Raw genomic sequence first — 19266 nt, 5'->3', positions numbered from 1 at the left:
CTTTTCCTTTTCCTTGTTCAAGCTCATTTATATCTTGCTTGATTTTGATCACTAGTGTTTTATAGTCTTCTCCATGTCATATAAATGTTTAGACAGATGTATACTTAAATTTTAATGTATTTTTACTGATTATAATGATCATACTTTTATAAAAGATTTATTTATTTTTGTTGGAAAGTTAGATATACAGAGAGAAGGAGAGAGAGAGAGAGAGAGAGGAGGAACTTCTATCTGTTGGTTCACTCCCCAAGTGGCCACAACGGCCGGTGCTGCGCTGATCTGAAGCCAGGAGCCAGGAGCCTCTTCCAGGTGTCCCACACAGGTGCAGGTTCCCAAGGCTTTGGGCCATCCTCAACTGCTTCCCCAGGCCACAAGCAGAGAGCTGGATGGGAAGTGGGGCCACCAGGTTATGAACCGGCTCCTATATGGGATCCTGGTGTGTTCAAGGCAAGGATTTTAGCCACTAGAGTAGTGCGCCACGCCTGATTATACATTTTGCAATAAACAGATTCTTCCCTTTCTCAATATCTTAAAAATATTTTCCTATATCTCCTTCTAAAAAAGCTCTAAATACATACTTCTCACATGTATATCTTTAAGTCAGTCATAATTCATTTTTAAGTATGATTTAGTGATTTTTGCCTCCCTTCCCCAATAAAGGTAACCTGTTATTTACAAACTGTTGAATACTGTATTATATACTGGTTCCAGTATACTTATTTACAGTACATTTACAGCACAATACATAATATGTTATGTATTGGTTACAGTGTCACCTCTGTTTGGTCTATGTGTATATTATATACACATGTGTATATTTGAAAGACAGAGTGTCAGGGTGACAGAGTGACAGGGTGGGGATGGGGGTGGAGATATCCGTCTGGGTTTGCTGGTTCACGGCCCAGATGGCCGCAGTGACCAGGCAGTGAGCCTGGTTCAACCCAACCAAACCTACTATCCAGCCCATACACATACTGGCAGGTGCTATTCTGTCTAGCCACCCCCGCCCCAATCCAGGTTTTCATGCTGTCCAGTGGGAGTGGCAACCCAAGAGGGAGGTGCCCACTATTGCCCTCTTATGCCATTGCCACTCCCAGATTATGCACTCTCCAGTTGGTTCTGTGGTTTGACAGAATTAGCCCCCAGTGCCAGCCTCTGACAGCTGATGCTGTGGCAAAACTCAGCCAACCCTTACCCACTCTAATTTATGCTTGCACCAGTAGGAACAATCAGCCCAGCCTCGCTTTCCCTGATCCAGCTCACATGAGGCCTACAAGTGTTGTAGCCCTGCCTGGTCTGGTCTGCCCCCATCCCAGCTCACACTCTCCAGTGGGAGTAGCTGTCCAGCAGGGGACCCCTCCACATTCGGCCCTTCTGTCTAATTTTAAAGCAATGCGACATCACCTGGAGACTTTAAAACGGGACTAATTTTGAGTTCCATGCTCAAAATTGAGGTATGCTGCATACCAACCAACTTCCGTGGTTGGGCTCAGAGATCTGTGCAAGCCTGTGGATAATTCCGATGCATGTTAGGTTTGAGAAGCCTAGCTGTTGATTCTGCTCAGCATCTTTGTAACACATCTGTTTGAAAGGCAACATCGTTGTAACACATTTGTTTGAAAGGAACCCTGGTCCTTTCTTGGTCTGTAATCACTTGTGAAAATCTTCCCTTCTTAGGTGGATGCTCTCCGGCTGCGTTTGGAAGAGAAGGAGACCATGCTGAACAAAAAGACCAAACAAATTCAGGATATGGCTGAGGAGAAGGGGACACAGGCCGGGGAGATCCATGACCTGAAGGACATGCTGGACGTGAAGGAGCGGAAGGTCAACGTTCTGCAGAAGAAGGTGAGGGGCAAGTGGTCCACGTTGAGGGGCCGCTTCCGGTGGCACCTGCCTCGGAGCTCTCAGAGCGGCTCCCTCAGCCCTCTGCTTCGAGGTTGTCAGTAGTGACTGAAACCGGGATGCAAGTCAATATTGTTAGTGTCTCTCGGTAGTTGTTTTAATGCCAGTTTTGTAAAAGTGCTTTATAATTTGCCACCGTGTTTGGACTGTCATTCTTGTGCTTTTTCTGAATTTTCCTGGAATTGTTTAGGGTCAGCAGGGTTCATGGAGTTGCCCTTGGCAGCTCCCATCCATGTGGATTGGTAACGTGGCAATTTCAAATAGAAAAATACACTACTGACATTAATATTTGAATGGACAATATAAAGAAAAGCGAGACTTTCCGTCTTTGACCTTAATCATTATTGGAAAGAGGCTAACTCTAGAAGGAATAGGAAAAGCACTAACGATTCTCTCTCTTTTTTTAATTTTAAATAAGGATCCCTTGAGATAACAATGTTAAGAGATGCTATGATTTTTCATTCACCTCTGTCCAGATGATAGGAGTATTAGGCATCGTCTCAGCTTACTTTTAATCCCTAATAATAGCAAAGTAATAAAAACTCTTTGCTAAACGTCAAATACAACTTTTTTTTTTAATGCACACCTACTTTTGCAGTTTTTGGTTGTTTGCTTTCTATACGTGAACATTCTAAATACTGATTGTGTTGTCTTAATGTATGCCAGTTTGCTGTGTTAAGGCACGCAGGCATGTTAATATCCTCATTCCTATTCCCAAACCATTTATATCTGCTTCCTAGCTTTTTGAATATTTTTCCAGGAAAAAATCTACATATATACAATGAAATGTATAACCTTGTTTTTTTGGTTACCTGTTGTTTTGTGTGTTCTAACACAGTCATAATCTGTAAGTTGTACATGAAGAAATACATGAGTGTGGGTACGTGTGTGTGTCTGCTTGAGCACGAATCTTGGCATTTCATTCTGCTTCCTCCTTGCTTTTCGTTAGGTAATATGTTTGAAACCCCTCTCAGGGGTTTCCTCATTGTTTCTATTGATGACACTGTATGAATAGACTGTGATGTAGTTAGAAACATTTTTACTGACACACACTTAGTTTGCTCGTAATTTTCTGCTTCACATAAAATGATGAAGCAGTAAAAGTGCTCAGCACATGTGCTTGCAAAGGAGCTTGCGAGGAGAAATTCTGTTGCGGTCGAATTCCTGGGCAAGAGGATATATGCATTAATAATTTTGATAGATGTTGCCAGGTAGCCTTAGAGACATGATATGACTTTCAATTTTATTGTCAGTGAATAAAATTGCTGTTTTTCTTTCCTGTTTTTCCGGAGCGTGCTATCAAACTCTTAGCTCATCTAATGGGCAGAGTGACAGCATTTCAGTGCACTTGACAGTTCTTTCATTACCAGTGAGCTTGAGCAGATTCTAAACATTTTGAAGAACCTTTGTACTTTGTGTAAATTAATTATTTATATTTCTTTACTCACTTTTATTCTGCACTCTCTCCTGTTTTATTGATTTCTTGAGGTTTTCACCTAATTTAAGAATCAGCTGGGAGTTTGCTGTGGGCCCCAGCTGTGTGCGTGCACCTGGCCACACACTCAGGTTTTCTCACCTGTCCAGAAAGTGCATGTTTGGAGAGCTCTTTTGTGTGTGTGTGTGTGTGTCTCTGTGTGTGTGTGTGAGTGAGTGTGTGATACTTCAAAAGTTCTAACTGAAAATGTTTCTTCTGCTGCTCTTTGTTTTCAGTGCTACTGTTAATTTTTTTAGGCTTGTAGTAGAGCTGCTTGCTTCCATGGTACTTCTTTCAGAAATGTCCTAGCTACTTCTAGGTGTAATTTCCCCCAAGATTATTCAGAATCAACTACTTTGTGTACCCCAACCCCAATTCTGTCTGTAATGTCTTTAGTCGAAATTGTGTACAGCTTGCTAACTATTGCAACTTAAGGAGAGTTGGCAAGAATATGGTTTATGTTTTCCCGTGAATTCACGTTTTGCGTTCCTCAGGAGGGATCAATCTATATGATATTGATTAAGTTATTCATAAATTTTCTGCTGGTATTTTGTTACACTTTTTTCATCGTGTCTTCTGTTTTTTTTTTTTTTAAGTCAAAAGGCTTGCACTTTTATATATTGGTTGTGTGCGTAGCTACTATACTAAGTTCTGTTTTAAGATTCGGTTTTAGTTTTGTAGTTGATCCCTTTGATCTTTTTTTAAATAATCTTTTTTTGTTTGTTTTTGTTTGAGAGATATATTTACATAGAGAAGGAAAGAGAGCTTCTGTCCACTGGTTCACTCCCCAAGTGGCCACAATGGCTGGAGCTCAGCCGATCCAAAGCTAGGAACCTCTTCTGTGTCCCCCACGCAGTTGCAAGATTCCAAGGCTTTGGGCTGTCCTCAGCTGCTTTTCCAGCCACAAGCAGGGAGCTGGATGGGAAATGGGACTGTTGGGACATGACCCAGTGCCCATATGGGATCCCAGCACGTGCAAGGCTTTAGCCACAAAACTACTATGCCAGGCCCGTAAATGATTTTTTTAAAGGTTTATTTATTTGTTTGGAAGAGTGACAAATTTTTCGATTGCTGATTCACTCATCAAATAATCACAATAGCCAGGGTTAGGGCAGACCAAAACCAGGAGCCTGTAAACTCTAAATGGGTCCCCCACGTGAGCCAGTGTAGTCCTGGTACTCAGCCTTTCATGCTGTTCTCCCAAGCATGTTAGCAGGGAGCTGGATTGAAAGAGGAGCAGCCAGGTCTCGGACAGATACTGCCATACCAGCCGTCAGCATTGCTTAACCCGCAGTACCACAATGCCACACCTCATATATGTTTCTTTTTAAAGATTTAGAGATAGAGAGGAAGATCTTCCGTCTGCTGATTCACTGCCCAAGGGGCCACAATGGTCAGTGCTGAGCCAGTCCGAAGCCAGGAGCTTCTTGGGTGGCAGGGGCTCAGTCACTTGAGTTGTTAACTCTGTCACTTAGTGTCTGCACTGTCATGAGGCTCAAGTCAGGAGCCAGAGGCAGGTATCAAAGCAGGCGCTCCAACGCAGGATCTAAGTGTCTTAACCAGTATCTTCAACCATGAGGCAGGCCAAGCGGCTGTTCCTAGAAAAGCTTTTAATAACTGGAGTTTTAAAGTTAAAGTCTCTTTATCTTCAAATAATCATAATTTGTTAAATTGAATGCCAACACTGGTACTAGCCACTTTATCATCTAGCCACTTTTATATTAGTTCTTGTAACTGCTTGGTAGTGGCTTTGGTATCTTTAACACTCTGTCCTACTTTGTGGCTGTCTGTTTAGACCATGATATTTGTAAAATATACATCTTTCTGTTTGCTTTTGGGAGAGGAATGGGGAAGCATGTGAGAGGGGATACCATGGGAAAGAGAATATTTTATTATTGGGCACTGAGATAATTTAAGAGGTTAAAACCACTTGTTAAAATTTTCTATAAGGAAGACTGAACTATGGTTTGGAGTACATTTAATGAAAAGGAAGATTCATTTTGCTAAGTGAGATGTAACAAGATCCGTTTACTTGGGTTATTGCTAATAGTGATGAGTCATGTGGACGGTATGTGTTCTCCACGTCCGTCCCTCCTCCTCACCCGGGCCGCCATGTGATGCAGTGAAAATGACTTGTGGGTTTCTTCCTCCAATCCCACAACCCCTGTCCAGTGATGATCGAAGCATCAGCTACGTCCTAATTGTGGAACTATTCCACAGAGCAGCTGACTAGCATTCTCCAACACTTGGCCGATGCCTCCAGAAATGAAGTTGAGAAACTGTCAGCCAAGAGCCACCAGGATGACACTCAAATGCAATAAAAATAATGTATTCTGGGTGGTACCTTGTAACAGGAAAATGACATCAGGTAAAAATTAAAGAATTCTAAATCAAGCACTATAATGCATCTGTGTTGATTAAGTGTAGCTAGCTAGTTATCAAACCAGCATGAGATGTTAGCATGAGGGAAGCCTGGCCTCTGGAACTGGCCACAGAAACTCTTTGTATCAGTCTTAGAACTGCTTTGCCAATTCAAACCTGTTATAAACAAAACCTACATTGAAAAAAATCTGCTAAAAATTTAGCGTGTATTAAGGTTGAATAAATAATAGTGATTTTGAGAGTAAAAAAAAATAAAATTTTGGACTGTTGTTTCACTTCAAATTTGGTGGGCTGAAAGCCTATTCATATGAGGGGGTCTTTAAAAAATTTATGAAAACTGCAGATTATGAAACAACCATGTGGCTTTCAAATTTTTTTTGTGTGCCAAAGTAAACTTACTTTTAAAATTTCTATATGGAGCCAGCTTTCCATCTGAGGTACCTCACCGACTACTCCCATGGGCTGTGTTTTCTGCCAAACTCTGTTGGCAAGCTTCAGTCCTATCCATTGCACACAACTGCCCAGCTTGTGGTGACATAGAAGACAACAGGAAAAGGAATCGGGAACAAATCTACCGGAGACTCAGGATAGCATGAGTTAAACCCAAGACCCAGGAGAAATAAAAATGACAGTCCTGCCTTCATTGTAGGACACTAGAACTCCCGCCAGATAAGATTAGATGGCTTTCTGCACTTAGGTAGCTGTCGCTGTCCCGCAGCGATGGACTTGGTCACGGAGCCGATAATAACACACTGATGGTCAAAAGCCGAAGTTTATTAGGGGCCTCAGACTTTATACACTGCGAGTCCGTATGGGGTAGGGGAGGAAGCGTTGAGTTCATCAACAAAACCCATCTACTGTTGATTGGAATTCCTTTTGTTTTGTATATTACACCAGGTGTTCTCATTTACATGCTGTTTATACAAAGGTAGCCAGTTGGTTGTTCTCATGCAAACACTGTCCAATGAACTGCAATCCTGTGCTCGCTGGCCTTCCAGGGTCACAATGTCCTCCTACAGGTAGCTTCCTGAAACGCTTGCAGAACTTGTTCATTAAACACAATGCAGTTTGAAAATAGCTTAACCAGGTGAAGATACTTCATTGAGTTGGCAGTCCTGGCAAAAAGGGGGAAAGACGGCCTGGAGCTAGAGCAAGAGAAGTTACCGCCTGGAGCCTTAGCAAAAAGGACAGGGAGCTGACAATAGTATTTGCTTTCATGCAAAGCGAATGTCCTCTTACTCTAGGACACCCTCAGCCAGCTTGGTTTTCATGTGGTTGAGAAGTAGGGGAGCCATTCAATTACAAGTGCCCTGCTTGGAGACTGTGGTTGAGACAGCAGGCTGAATGGTTATGAACTGAGCAGTGTTGAAATGACAGTGGCTTTGGGATGTTGTTCCTGGATACCACATAGAACATGATGAAGAACATGGACAGGATGTAGGAAGCTCCTCATGTGGAATAGATTATACACTGTGCATGATAACCGGGAGAAGAGAGAGAAGAACTATGAGCCGGATATAGTTAGAGGTGGCCTATTTCCTGGGCAGAGTATGAAATTTACTGTCCCGTGTAGGCCTTGGGTGATGACCCATGCCTGCACACAGCAGTAATGTGGAGATTTAGGTTGGAGACTGTAAAGCATGTGATGCCAGAGGACAGCAGACACCAAATAGGATGGAGCAAAGTTCCAGTTGTGAGCAGTAGCTTTTACTATGCTGGTAGGTAAGAGCAAGATGAAAACCAAGAGACTTGTCATTGCCAGGTAACCAGAGAGAAAGCTGGCTAGAGAATTTAGCTTTCGGGGGTAGAGAGGACAAAGGCATTGGAAGGAACTGTATTCAGTTCTCAGTAAGAGGTCTTTGAGCACAAAACTCCTGGATTCTGCAATCTTGTGATGTTGAGGGGTCTATGGAGGCTACTAGGGGAAGCTCCTTTCCAGTGATGAGCACGGTGGGGCCATTTTAGGTGCCTCTTTCCTACACTGGTATCTTCTCCATTCAAGATCATCTTGCCATTTTCCCTTAATGGAAACTATCCATTGGATCAGTGGATCACAGTGAAAAGACCCTAAGACTTGAATATGGAAGGAACATTGTAGCATGAATTCCAAATGTAGTTACAGGGTTGTATTCGATGATTGCTTCCGATCATCCCCCATGCCCAGGGAGTAGATTCTGGATTTCCGGTTGGCTCCTGGGAACTTTTGAGATTAGAGGCAGCAAGAGTGGGCGTTGGGCCCAGCAGTTAACATACTGCTTGAGTCCCACAGATCCCATATTGGAGCGTGTGTCTTTGAGTCCCCACTTCACACCCTGTTCCAGCTTCCTGCTGATGTTGCACTATAGGAGGTGGCACTGTTTTGGCCTCCACATTGGGTTCCTGTCTCACAGCTTTTGCCTAGCCCACAGCCATCAGTCCTAGGAGTTGTGGGCTTCTGCGAGAGAGAGAGTTCTCTGTCTGCCTAATTAATAAAAAGTAATCATCAGAACTAGAGACAAAGGGAATTACCAGCTAACTCAGAGAAGTAGTGCAGCCAGCAGCGCATGCGGTTTACCCCGGCAGAGGATGAAGCAGTTAGATCTTGTTCCTTTGCCATTGATGCTTTTTGAGCTGAGGAGACAAATGCTTTACTGAGCGAATGCTGGGTCACAGCAAATCGAATGTCACAACACTGTGACTTCACCAGTGAGGCACATGTCCAGAAGTTACTCCTTGGCTGTGCAGGTGCCCAGGCGGTGCTTGCTTGCCTGTCTCTTCCTCTTTCTTTCGGTATCACCTGTTTTTAGCTCATCTTAACCCAAATTTGCAGCTGGATGTCAGACTCTGTCTTCCAACGTGCTTTTGGAATAGACCTTACTTACATTTTTTTTTTCTTAATGTTTTTGGACAGAAAAAGGGACCACCCAGAAATTTCTTTCCAGAAAAGTATAGGAAGTTTCCCTGTACTCCCCTTTCTTACCTGCCTTCTCTCCTGTGGCAAGCATCTTGCGTCGGTCTGCTGTACTTGTTGATGTGGTTTCCATCAGTGCTCTGTGTGCATCAACGAAAGTCCGTATTTTACATCAGGGCTCACCCTTTTGCCAAATGTTTGATATCACGTATTCATTATTGCACATAGTGTATTCTTCCCATTGCTGTAAAAATCTGCTTTTCCCCACGTATTCATCTCTTCCCAACTCCTTTCCAACCCCTGGTATTACTGGTTTTTTTTTTTAAGATTTATTTATCTTTATTTGAAAATCAGATATACAGAGAGGAAGAGAGAAAATTTTTCTATCCACTGGTTCACTTCCCAAATGGCCACAATGGCTGGAGCTGAGCCAATCTGAAACCTGGAGCCAGGAGTTCTTTCTGGTTCCGCCACACAGGCACAGGGGCCTGAGGACTTGAGCCATCCTCAGCTGCATAGCTGGAATGTTAGAACATGGACTGATGTCCCCAAAGGGTGCAGCGCTGCAGACAGAGGCGTGGCCTACTGTGCGACAGCGTGGGCCTCATCCTTGGATGTTTTTTTATTATCTCTGTAGTTTCACTTTTTCCAGAATGCCATGTGGTTAGAGAATATTATAGTATGAGCTTTGCAGGTTTCCCCTTTTTCACTTAAAACTTAAAGTTCTTTCATTTCTTCCCATGTTTTAATAGCTCATGTTTTAGATCAAGTATATTATGTTTGTACACGTGACTCTTTGTGTGTCCTAGCCATCATAAACGTTCATGTGCAGATTTTTGTGCAAATAGACATTTTTCAGCTTTAAGTCCCAGTAGCATGATGGCTGGACACAGAGTTAGCCCATGCTTAAAGAAATTGCTCCTATATTGCTGTCTAATTGGAGATTTTTGAGGCACATGAGCTTTTCAGAGGATGTAATAGGACTTGAGGGTGCTTTTGTTGCATTGTTGTAAGTTGATGTGAGCCACTGGCCTGCTGTCAAGCTGTGAGTTATTCATGGTGTGCATTGCGGCTTTGTCTTTGCTGCCCGTGCAGTAAGTGGTAGCCATTCCTTTGTGACACACACAAAACATTCTTAAATATTTGGAGACTTGTACAACATTGTAAAACCTTGACTCTCAAATCTCGTTGCGTTTTGTTTATGTATAATCCAGAACCGCACTTACAGTTGAAATACAAATATATTCAGGTTTCATCAGTCTGTATCCTGTTTCTTGTAAAAAAAACTAAGAAATGGCAATGTGATTTTGAAAAATTGGACTAATTAAAAAATTATGTAAAAGTAATAAATATGCAAGGTTAAAAAATAAGAAAATATAAAGTAAAATTAAAAGGCCCGTTCTTCATCTTTTGACTCTTAAAGTATATTTTGTTGGAGATGTTAACTACTGTTAATACTTTGTAAATTCTTTTATAAAACCTCTATTCATATTTATGTATATATGTGAGTGTTAAACATTTAAAAATCAGCTGAAGCAATTTTCATTTAAAAATGAGAACTTTAATATTATATGTATTGCATTTCTCCTTCTAAAGATGTATTTATTTTGTAAAAGTCACAGTTAGTCAGAGGTCTTTGCTTCTCTGGTCCACAGTAGCTCTGGGCTGGACCAGGCTACCAGCATCGCGGTGCCAGCATCCCCTTGGATTCCAGTTTGTGACTTGGCTTCTCCACTTCTGATCCAGCTCTCTGCTAAAGGCCTTGAGAAAAGCAGTGGAAGACAACCCAGGTGGCTGGGCATCTGCCACGCATGTGGAAGACTTAGGGGAAGCTCCAGGCTTCTGGCTGCTGTCTGGCTCAGATTTGACCATGTTGAAAGGAGTCTAAGGAGGTCTGAGGAGCCGAGACACTGAAGAGGAATGAGAATTTGCAAGAGGGAAGGGGCTGGCACATCATAGGCCGAGAGCAGAGTGACTGCAAACAAGATTGTTTCCTCCTGGGCCTGTCTTGTCATTGTGGCACAGGGTCTCGGCATCTCACATGGTTGCTGGGTCCAGAACTGGCTGCTCCACTTGCAGTCTAGCTCCCTCCCCTGGGAAAGGGAGGGAACATGGGCCACCTGTGCTCAGGTGAGCAACCAGTCACAAGCTCCTGGCTCCTGGCTGGGGCCTGGCCCAGCTTTGGCCATTGCAGCTATTTGGGGAATGAACCAGTGGATAGAATCTCTCTCTCTCTCTCTCTGGTTCTGTCTCCTATCTCTATATATAACCATGCCTTTCAAATAAATAAAATCCTTAAAAAAAAAAGGAAAGGAAAGGAAAATGTGTCGTTCTAGTGTATCATTGCCTGGAATTTCACATTTGTTCTGCTAATATTTCATTTTATGCACTCTTAAAAATTGTTGGCCTTACCATGCCTATGGCTGTGTTTTCTTTTTATGAACTCTGAAAATTATCTGATGTCTGAGATTATATCTGATTCTTACAGAATGATTTCAGTAAATATTGCCTTCTTTATTTTCCTGTTAAATTGAGAGGCAAATAGAATTTACTTTTTCTTTCTTCTAGTATTGAAAATATTTAGTCAAAAGGTTTCGAGTTTTGCCTAAAGTGTAATATTACAGTATAATTTTTCCAGCATAGCTTTATCCCTAGAGAAAGGCCTTAATTTTGTGCATCACTTAAATATCACTTAAGATATTTTGCTTGGGCCTGGTATGATAGCCTAGTGGCTAAATCCTCACCTTACATGCACCAGAATACCAAATGGGCAGTGGTTCCTGCCCCGACTGCTCCACTTCCCATCCAGCATCCTGCTTGTGGCCTGGGAAAGCAGTGGAGGATGGCCCAAAGTTTTGGGACCCTGCACCTGTGTGGGAGACTTGGAAGAAACTGCTGGCTCCTGGTTTCAGATAGTCTCAGCTCCAGTCATTGTGGCTGCTTGGGGAGTAAACCAGTGGATGGAAGATCTTTGTCTCTCTCTCTCTCTCTCTCTCTCTCTGCCTTTCCAAAATAATAAATAAATAAATAAACAAATACAATCTTAAAAAATAATCTTGCTCCTTGACTAAGACACTTATTCCATAAGGAAGAGATTTATAGCGAGTCTACTTTCATCCTTTTCTTATTCTCTGATAATTTCTTTTGTAAATATCATTTGTAGTTATATATTTGAGTGACATTGAATATTCTAATATTTTTGGAGGCACTACGAAGCAGTAATTTGTCATTTTATCCTGTATCTCGACGTATACATGTATGTAGTTTTTAGTTAGAATTTTTGCTCAGTGGGAGCTATGAATAGTGGCTAAATTGTGAGTCACATACACTGGACAGTGACCCCGTCTGGGCTAACACTGCCCACCCATAGACTTTCAACTTTCTAGAGAGTATGCGTATTTGTATGCACTAGGAAAAGCCTGTGTTCAGAGACTGAAATGGGACAATGGCAGATGGCCACGCATGCTGTACAATGGGATTAGCACTGGACCCCTCCTTCCCAGGGCTCTCCCCTGTGGTTGAAAGTAGTTTTGTGTTACAGTACATTTCTTATCTTTATAATAAATCACTGACCTGGAAAATGTAATTGGGCATTTGAATCTGAGCTGCATTCAAAATCTGTGTTAAAACGGCACAGCTTCTTGCTTGGTTGGTTATAAATGATAATGTAGCTTGGAGTTTAATTTGCTTACGCAGATGCTGTCAACATTCCCTGCTCTGCTTCTCTAACTTCTGTTTATTTTGCTTTGTCTGCTTCTCCATTCTCATGCATTTTGATATTTAGAGTTTTAAATTGAATAGTAGTAGAAAGCTGATTGATATATATAACTGGAAGGGGTGTGTGTGTGTGTGTGTGTGGTGATTGGTTCTCTAAGTTGCTTCTGTTTCGGGTAAGAAATCGGAACAAACAGGTTCTTTGTTTTACATTAGACTGTGCAGTCTTGCGTAAGACAGTTGTTACTTTTTTCACTTTTTCTCTGTGGCAGAATGGAAGGGAGAATGTGTTTTCATTAAAGAGAATTCTTTCTTTATTCAGAGAAAATATTTTGCTCTTACAATGGTGCCATTTTATTTTTAATAAGGAATGCTTCTGATATTTTTTAAACATTTGTAAGTCTCCTCTTAGCTGTTACGAGATCGGGATAGACCCTATTTGAATTTTTAGTCAGAAAATTAATTTCAAGATTAAAAATTTCCTCCTTTTTTGTCTTTTACTCGCAATTTTTAATAGAATGCACTTCGACTGTTTTTAATTGATTGGAAATATGTATTGTCAAATATTTGAAATATTTTTATAAAAAAATGCATGCTGGATTGCAATCTGATCCATGTTTTTGCTTGTATCTAAGGACACAGTGCATATGAATCTGTTTTCTTCAGCCTTTCCCCTCTCTGTAAGTTAGCCTGGAGGAAGTGGAGGGCTTGCCCATCCGTCTGTAAGTCAGCAGATGGCTGTTTCTGAGTGATGTCAATCTTGTGCAAGTGACAATCTTCAGTGACCTAACAAATTTTTCTGGAAGAAAAAAGAAAGACATTAGTTTACTTTGTTATTAAAAGGAACATTTGGCGTGATAGGTTCCTAGCACCATTTCTTCCACTCCCAGAACAAACCTCGCCAACAGATGAGAGACCAGAGCATCCTTCAGGGTTTTATCCTGCTAACAGAGAAATAATAAATGCCGCATGAAAGTGATTAGGTGAGCAAGCAACCATAGGCAAGGTTTGTCTTATGCCATGGAACAAGATGGCGTTCTGTTTTTGCAAAATTGCAACCTTTTGCAAAATTGCAAAATTAGCATGGTACTTTTTGTTCTGTCCAGTGCCTTCTAGAATTTATTTATTTGAAAGGTGGAGAAACACACACACACACACACACACACACAGATAGAGATAGAGAGAGGCAGAGAGAGAGAGAGAAACTCCCCAAATGCTTGCAGTGGCCAGGGGTGAGTCAGGCGACAGTCAGGGATTCAGTGCAGCTCTTCCACGTGGTAATCAGGAACCCAAGTAATCGAGCCATCACTGCTGGTTCAAGGCTGAGCGTTCCTAGGAAGCTGGAATTGGGTGTGGAGTGGTGACTCTAACTGAAAGGTTCTGGTATGCCACTGTGGGCATCCTTACTTCCATCTTCACTGCTAGGTGCAATGCTTACCACTGATCAGCGTTTCACTGTTGGAGTTGTACTCTTGTGCATTGCCCCTGACAGAAGCCAGTCAGAGTAAACAGTTGATGAAGGAATTATCATATGCTATAAAATTAGTTCATAGGAAAAGAGCAGAGAGGAATAGAGTATGTGGAAAGGAAGAGAATTAATAGCAGAGGTAGGATCAGAGATTGTCCTGAGGTGAGAAGTACAACTAAATATGAAAACTCTTTTATGTGTTAGTGACCTGACATGGAAGTGCCTGTCTGCTTTCTGTAGAACTGCTATTTAGAAGATTATTTAAGGGCCTGGCACAGTAACCCAGTAGCTAAATCCTTGCCTTGCATCCTCCAGGATCCCATTCCTTGCCCTGCATTTTAATATTCTTTGGAGAAGTCTCTGTTCGTATCTTTCACTTGAGTTTTCTGTGTTATTGATTGGGCCCTTTTGAAATGTCATTGCTTTGGACTTTTACATAACCTTGTTAGTAATTTGAGAATTCATGTTTATTTGTGGCCTGCTCTTTTGATAGTTGATAGTATTAATATTCTCAGACTCTTGCAAGTTCTTTAAGGGTGCTGAAACCTCAATTTTGACTAAGCATATGTTTTAACCTTGCAAAATGCATAAGTTGATCTGGAAGGGTCAAATCCCTCTTGTGACAAAGGTCTCTCTTAGTTGTCTCTCAGGAGACCCTGTAGCAACAATTTTTCAGAAGAACAAATACAGAGATAAATATCTAGAAAGGGAGAAAGAATTTGGAAGCCATTGCTTTGTGTGGTCAGAGTTTTAAAGCACGGCAAGTAGTTTAATTTGACATGAATTTCTTCATGTCACGTTCTTACCTGTAGGAATGGCTATTTGGATAGATGGCTGGGTACCTGGCAACGGGGGCTGGAAAGCTGAAGTGCTTAACCACCTGAAGAAGTTATTAAATTAAGCTTTGATGAAACAGTGCTTTGTGCTCTTCCTTCTTTTTAATATAACGACTTCAACCACAAAATATCTTCAAGCATCAGACAACGTTTTGTTCTTTATCTGTTTTCATCTTTCTGCAATTTCTAGAGGTCTTAGTTTTAAAGATTAGAAAAATGATCTGATTTTGGAGATTTTTGTGAGGCTTCGTTGCAGCCAGATTTCTCTGCGTAATCTTGATTTCTTTCTGCTGGCTTTGAGCTTAAGAGAACCCTCTAATAAACTTTCTGCACAGTAATATCAAACTTCTGGAGATCAATTTGCTTGGAAATTAACCTTGGCTAGACCTCTGGAGAATACTCACATTAGTACAAATTAGCATCTTTCAAGCCGCTGGAGCAGGCCTCACAAAATTAAATATTAGTGAGATGACTTTGGATTCAGATTTTAAACAATTGAAGCCTGTCTCTCTATTTTCTTCTGGCCTGACGTTCAAGCAGGGTTTGAAAGTCTTGGTTTCTTTGAATTTGTTTGTTTTTCAGTCTCTGGCATTATTAAAAAAAAAAAACCCCAATATTTCTAATAACTGAATTTGATTAATCACATCTATAAACCTGTGGAATGTATGGGTTCAGTGAGGAGTTGCTTTCTTGCCTTTATACATGTGAGGTTCTTCATGTTGATTATCGCGTATGACAGAAGAATCTCCTTTCTCTAGGATTTCTTACATTGTATCGTAAAAGTCTTTGTTTTTGTCATTATCCTTAAAACTATATCTGTATACTCTGAATATGGGAAGACTATGAAAAAGCATAGAGAATAAAAATTCTACAGACTGGAATAATTTTGTACATTTTGGTATCTTTTTCAAGGCATAGTATATAATGAATATTTTCCTTTTCTAAAGATTTATTTATTTATTTATTTTTGGTTGTAAAGTCAGGTTTACAGAGAAGGAGAGACAGAGAGGAAGATCTTGCATCTATTGGTTCACTCCCCAAGTGGCCACAATGACTGGAGTTGAGCTGATCCAAAGTCAGGAGTCAGGAGCTTCTTCCAGGTCTCCCACGTGGGCGCAGGGTCCCAAAGCTTTGAGTTGTACTCTGCTGCTTTCCCAGGCCACAGGGAGGGAGCTGGGTGGGAAGTGGAGCGGTTGGGACAGAACTGGAGCCCAGATGGGAATTTCTCATACTTAGAACTCTAGCTGAGAGGAAATGTCTCCTTCCTCAGTGACGAAGGCCTGGAAGGCAGAGTGGTCAGTGGTACTTGACTAGAGGTCAGTCAGCCACCTTGGATCATTACAGCTCCTCATCTCTGGGCATTGCTGATAAAAAGCCAAACAAAATATGTCTGTCTATCTGTGCCAGTGTGGCGCTGGCATGCAGGCTTAATGAACTCGCCATGTCACATGGCATTCAACGTTAGTCTTCCCTTGTTCTGTCAAATTTTCCTTCAAACGAAAAGTATATGAGAAGGCCTCTATAAAATAAAGTAACTTTTATTTTGGTCTGTTCTGCAGTCCAATCTACAGAATAAGAAAATGATTAGAGGTGTTATTTTGAAAAATATATCATGTTTTCCTGTAAATAGTTCAGGTAAAAGTCATTCTTGAATTTGTTACTGTTAAGTCTTCTATATGAGAATGCACTGTATGTGAAACCTAGTTAGAAGCACATTAAGGGCACATATGTAGAATAAGTGCCAGTTCCTTTAAACTCTGCAAAGCTTTACTCAGGTAAAATTTGGATATTAGTAGATACTTTTTCTTTCACAGCAGTTCAGAATATGCATATAGTAGAAAAATTCATTGGATTATAAAATACATTCTCTTAGATGCTTAGCTTTCATTTAAGTCAGAGAAGGGATATTTTTTAGGTGTAATGGCTGCCCTATTCTTGGGAGGGAGGTATGTTTTTTCGACCCCCTAGTCTGTGCCTAAATGCACATGTGGTACCTGATCCTTTGTTGGAGGCCCCAGTCCAAGTCTCTGTTTCTTGCTAGTACTAAGCCTGGGAGATAGCAAATGATGACGCAAGCTCTTGAGTTCCTACTCCTCACAGGGCAGACCCAAAATGAATTCGGGATTTCTGGTTGCTGTGGACATGTTGGTTGATATTTCAGAAGTGAACTAATGCTTGAGATCTCTGCCCATGCCTGCTGTCTCTTTCTATGCCTTTCAAATAATAGAGGGTCAAGGAGGATCCTTTTAAATAGTTTGAATCCATGCTTAGATTTTATTCATTGGCTTGTGAATGAGCCAGTTTTCAACTTCAGACCTCATAGCATCCAAACATGAAGATCCAGAGTGAGGTGAAGAGGCAGGAGACCAGCGTCTGCTTGTGTGGCTGAGGACAAAACAGAGAATTGCATATGGTCAGAGATTAGAATGGACATGAGGATGAGAAATGTGTTGGTGAGTGGAAGAATAGAAATGTGTAGGTCCAGCGGGGTAGCCTCGTGGCTGAAGTCCTCGCCTTGCACATGCCAGGATCCTATATGGCTGCCGGTTGTACCCAGTGGCCCTGCTCCCATCCAGCTCCCTGCTTGTGGCCTGGGAAAGCGGTCGAGGATGGCCCAAAGCCTTGGGATCTTGCACCCACGTGGGAGACCTGGAAGCAGCCCCTGAGTCTTCTCTCTCTCCTCCTCTCTGTATATCTAACTTTCCAATAAAAATAAGTAAATCATTAAGAAAAACCCAGAAATGTGCAAGTCTGTTCACATATGTAGCTTGGCTTCAGCTAAATGATTAAAGCACTACAAAAGTGAGGTTGTTTTTCTTTTCATCACTTCTGTCTGGCACACAATAGGGCAACCTGTGAATGATTTGAACAGGTGAATGCTTGTAAGCGAACATGAAGGGACAGCTGCTGTAAGAAATGTTATTAAAAATGCTTTACTTAAAGGGTGATATGAAAATCTAGTTTAACCCTAGAATTTAAAGCAGTTTTTCCTTCGTACTTACGACTGATTTTTCTCACCAAATGCTTGTGGAATTTGCCATCCCACCTCTTTTTTGGGGTGGGGTGAGAGGAAGGCATCCTTTTTTGTCATTTCAGAAGTAATCCTCCTGCAGCTCTCTATATATACTCTGTCTCCACTCAGCTCTGTGTTGAGTCTTCTCTCCTCACTTCACTCTTTGTTAGGAGGTGTGTGTGTGTGTGTGCATGTGTTCGTTTGTTCATTGCTGCATGTGCACCTTTTCTTTTTTCTGTATATAAATTCTGAGTTTAAAATTTAACTGTAACCCTGAAACCTTTTTTTTTGTTGTTGAATTTCTCCCCTCTTCCCATGTTAATGTGATATTAATAGGAGTAAAACAGTATAGTTCATAGGTATAACTCTAAGATTATAATGATATTTCTTTGTTTTCATTCCCTCCGTTCCTCTCTCTTTGAGATAACATGTTTATTTTGCATTGCAGTCAAAGGCTTCATGCTGCACTAAAAGAGTTTAATAGGGAAAAAGACTATAGTTCAGTAAGATTATAAGCAGTAATCAAAAACGTCTCAGTTTCACTCATACAGTAATTAAAAATAATATTAAACCTTTTACTAAGTATTTTTTGAAAAGGTAGAAAACAAAGTTGGCCAAACTGATACGCATAGGTTTTTGTTTTTGTTTTAATTTTACTTTCAAAACTTTAGCTTGAACGTGTATTTGTCTTTCTGTGTCTGGCTTATTTTCCTCGTGATGTTTCATTGTATATATAGCGTGTTCTTTACCAATTATCTGATGGATACACTTTTTTTATTCCATATTTTGTGTATAATGAACAGTGCTGTTATAAACATAGTGGTGTGGATATCTCTCTGAACCAGTGTCCTTGGGTATATACCCAGTAATGGGACTGTTGGCAATCCTATGGCAATTCTGTTTCTATTTAAAAAAATCTCCACCCTGTGTTCCTCAGTGGCTGTGCTTACATTCCCAGCAGCAGTGTGGGAGTGTGCCCGTTTCTCCACATCTTTGCTCACATTTGTTACTCTCCATCTTGGATCTTAGCCATTCTGACAGGGTGGAGGTGGTACTACATTGTGGTTTTGATTTGCGTTTTCCCACTGTTGCCGTTGTATTTCCTTCCTTGAGAACAGCGAGATCCTTGGCCAATCGCATCACTGAATTGGTGGTTCTGAAACCCATAGGATTAACCTTGACTCCAACTTCAAGTGATTTTGGTTGTACCTTATTTTGTATTATTAATGTTTCTCTCTTCCCGCCCCCATGTGTGTGCACACTCAGATTGAAAACCTTCAAGAGCAGCTTAGAGATAAGGAGAAGCAGATGAGCAGTTTGAAGGAACGGGTGAAGTCCTTGCAGGCTGACACCACCAACACAGACACTGCCTTGACAACACTGGAGGAGGCGCTCGCTGAGAAGGTGAGTGACCGCCCTGGACACTCTCAGACACACTTCTGCCTTCTCATTCATCTAAAATTAGGTATAGAATACAATGAGATCCCTCCCTGGGCAGAGGGAAAAGAGCTCTTCTGTCATTTGGCTAATATAAATGGTGTAAATGAAAAAGAAGATCTATTTAGTCCTTGGCCAATATAAACATCC

At 41.3% G+C, this 19266-nt stretch overlaps 1 protein-coding gene across 4 annotated transcripts in view; it reads left to right on the top strand.

The window, feature by feature from the left end:
- Nucleotides 1-19266, top strand: part of ERC1 (ELKS/RAB6-interacting/CAST family member 1) — a 276756-nt gene that overhangs the window by 81886 nt on the left and 175604 nt on the right. For all 4 annotated transcript variants that reach the window (XM_040972194.1, XM_040972193.1, XM_040972191.1 and 1 more), the window contains 2 exons: nucleotides 1678-1845; nucleotides 18946-19083. In XM_040972194.1, the coding sequence (XP_040828128.1) occupies nucleotides 1678-1845; nucleotides 18946-19083 (306 nt within the window). The remainder of the gene's footprint in view (nucleotides 1-1677; nucleotides 1846-18945; nucleotides 19084-19266) is intronic.

This window comes from Ochotona curzoniae, unplaced genomic scaffold (assembly GCF_017591425.1).
Source record: "Ochotona curzoniae isolate NIBS_2020 unplaced genomic scaffold, NIBS_Ocur_1.0 contig_2235, whole genome shotgun sequence".
Lineage (NCBI taxonomy): Eukaryota > Metazoa > Chordata > Mammalia > Lagomorpha > Ochotonidae > Ochotona > Ochotona curzoniae.
The sequence above is the reverse complement of the archived record's forward strand: the minus strand, read 5'-3'. Positions and strand labels throughout refer to the sequence as shown.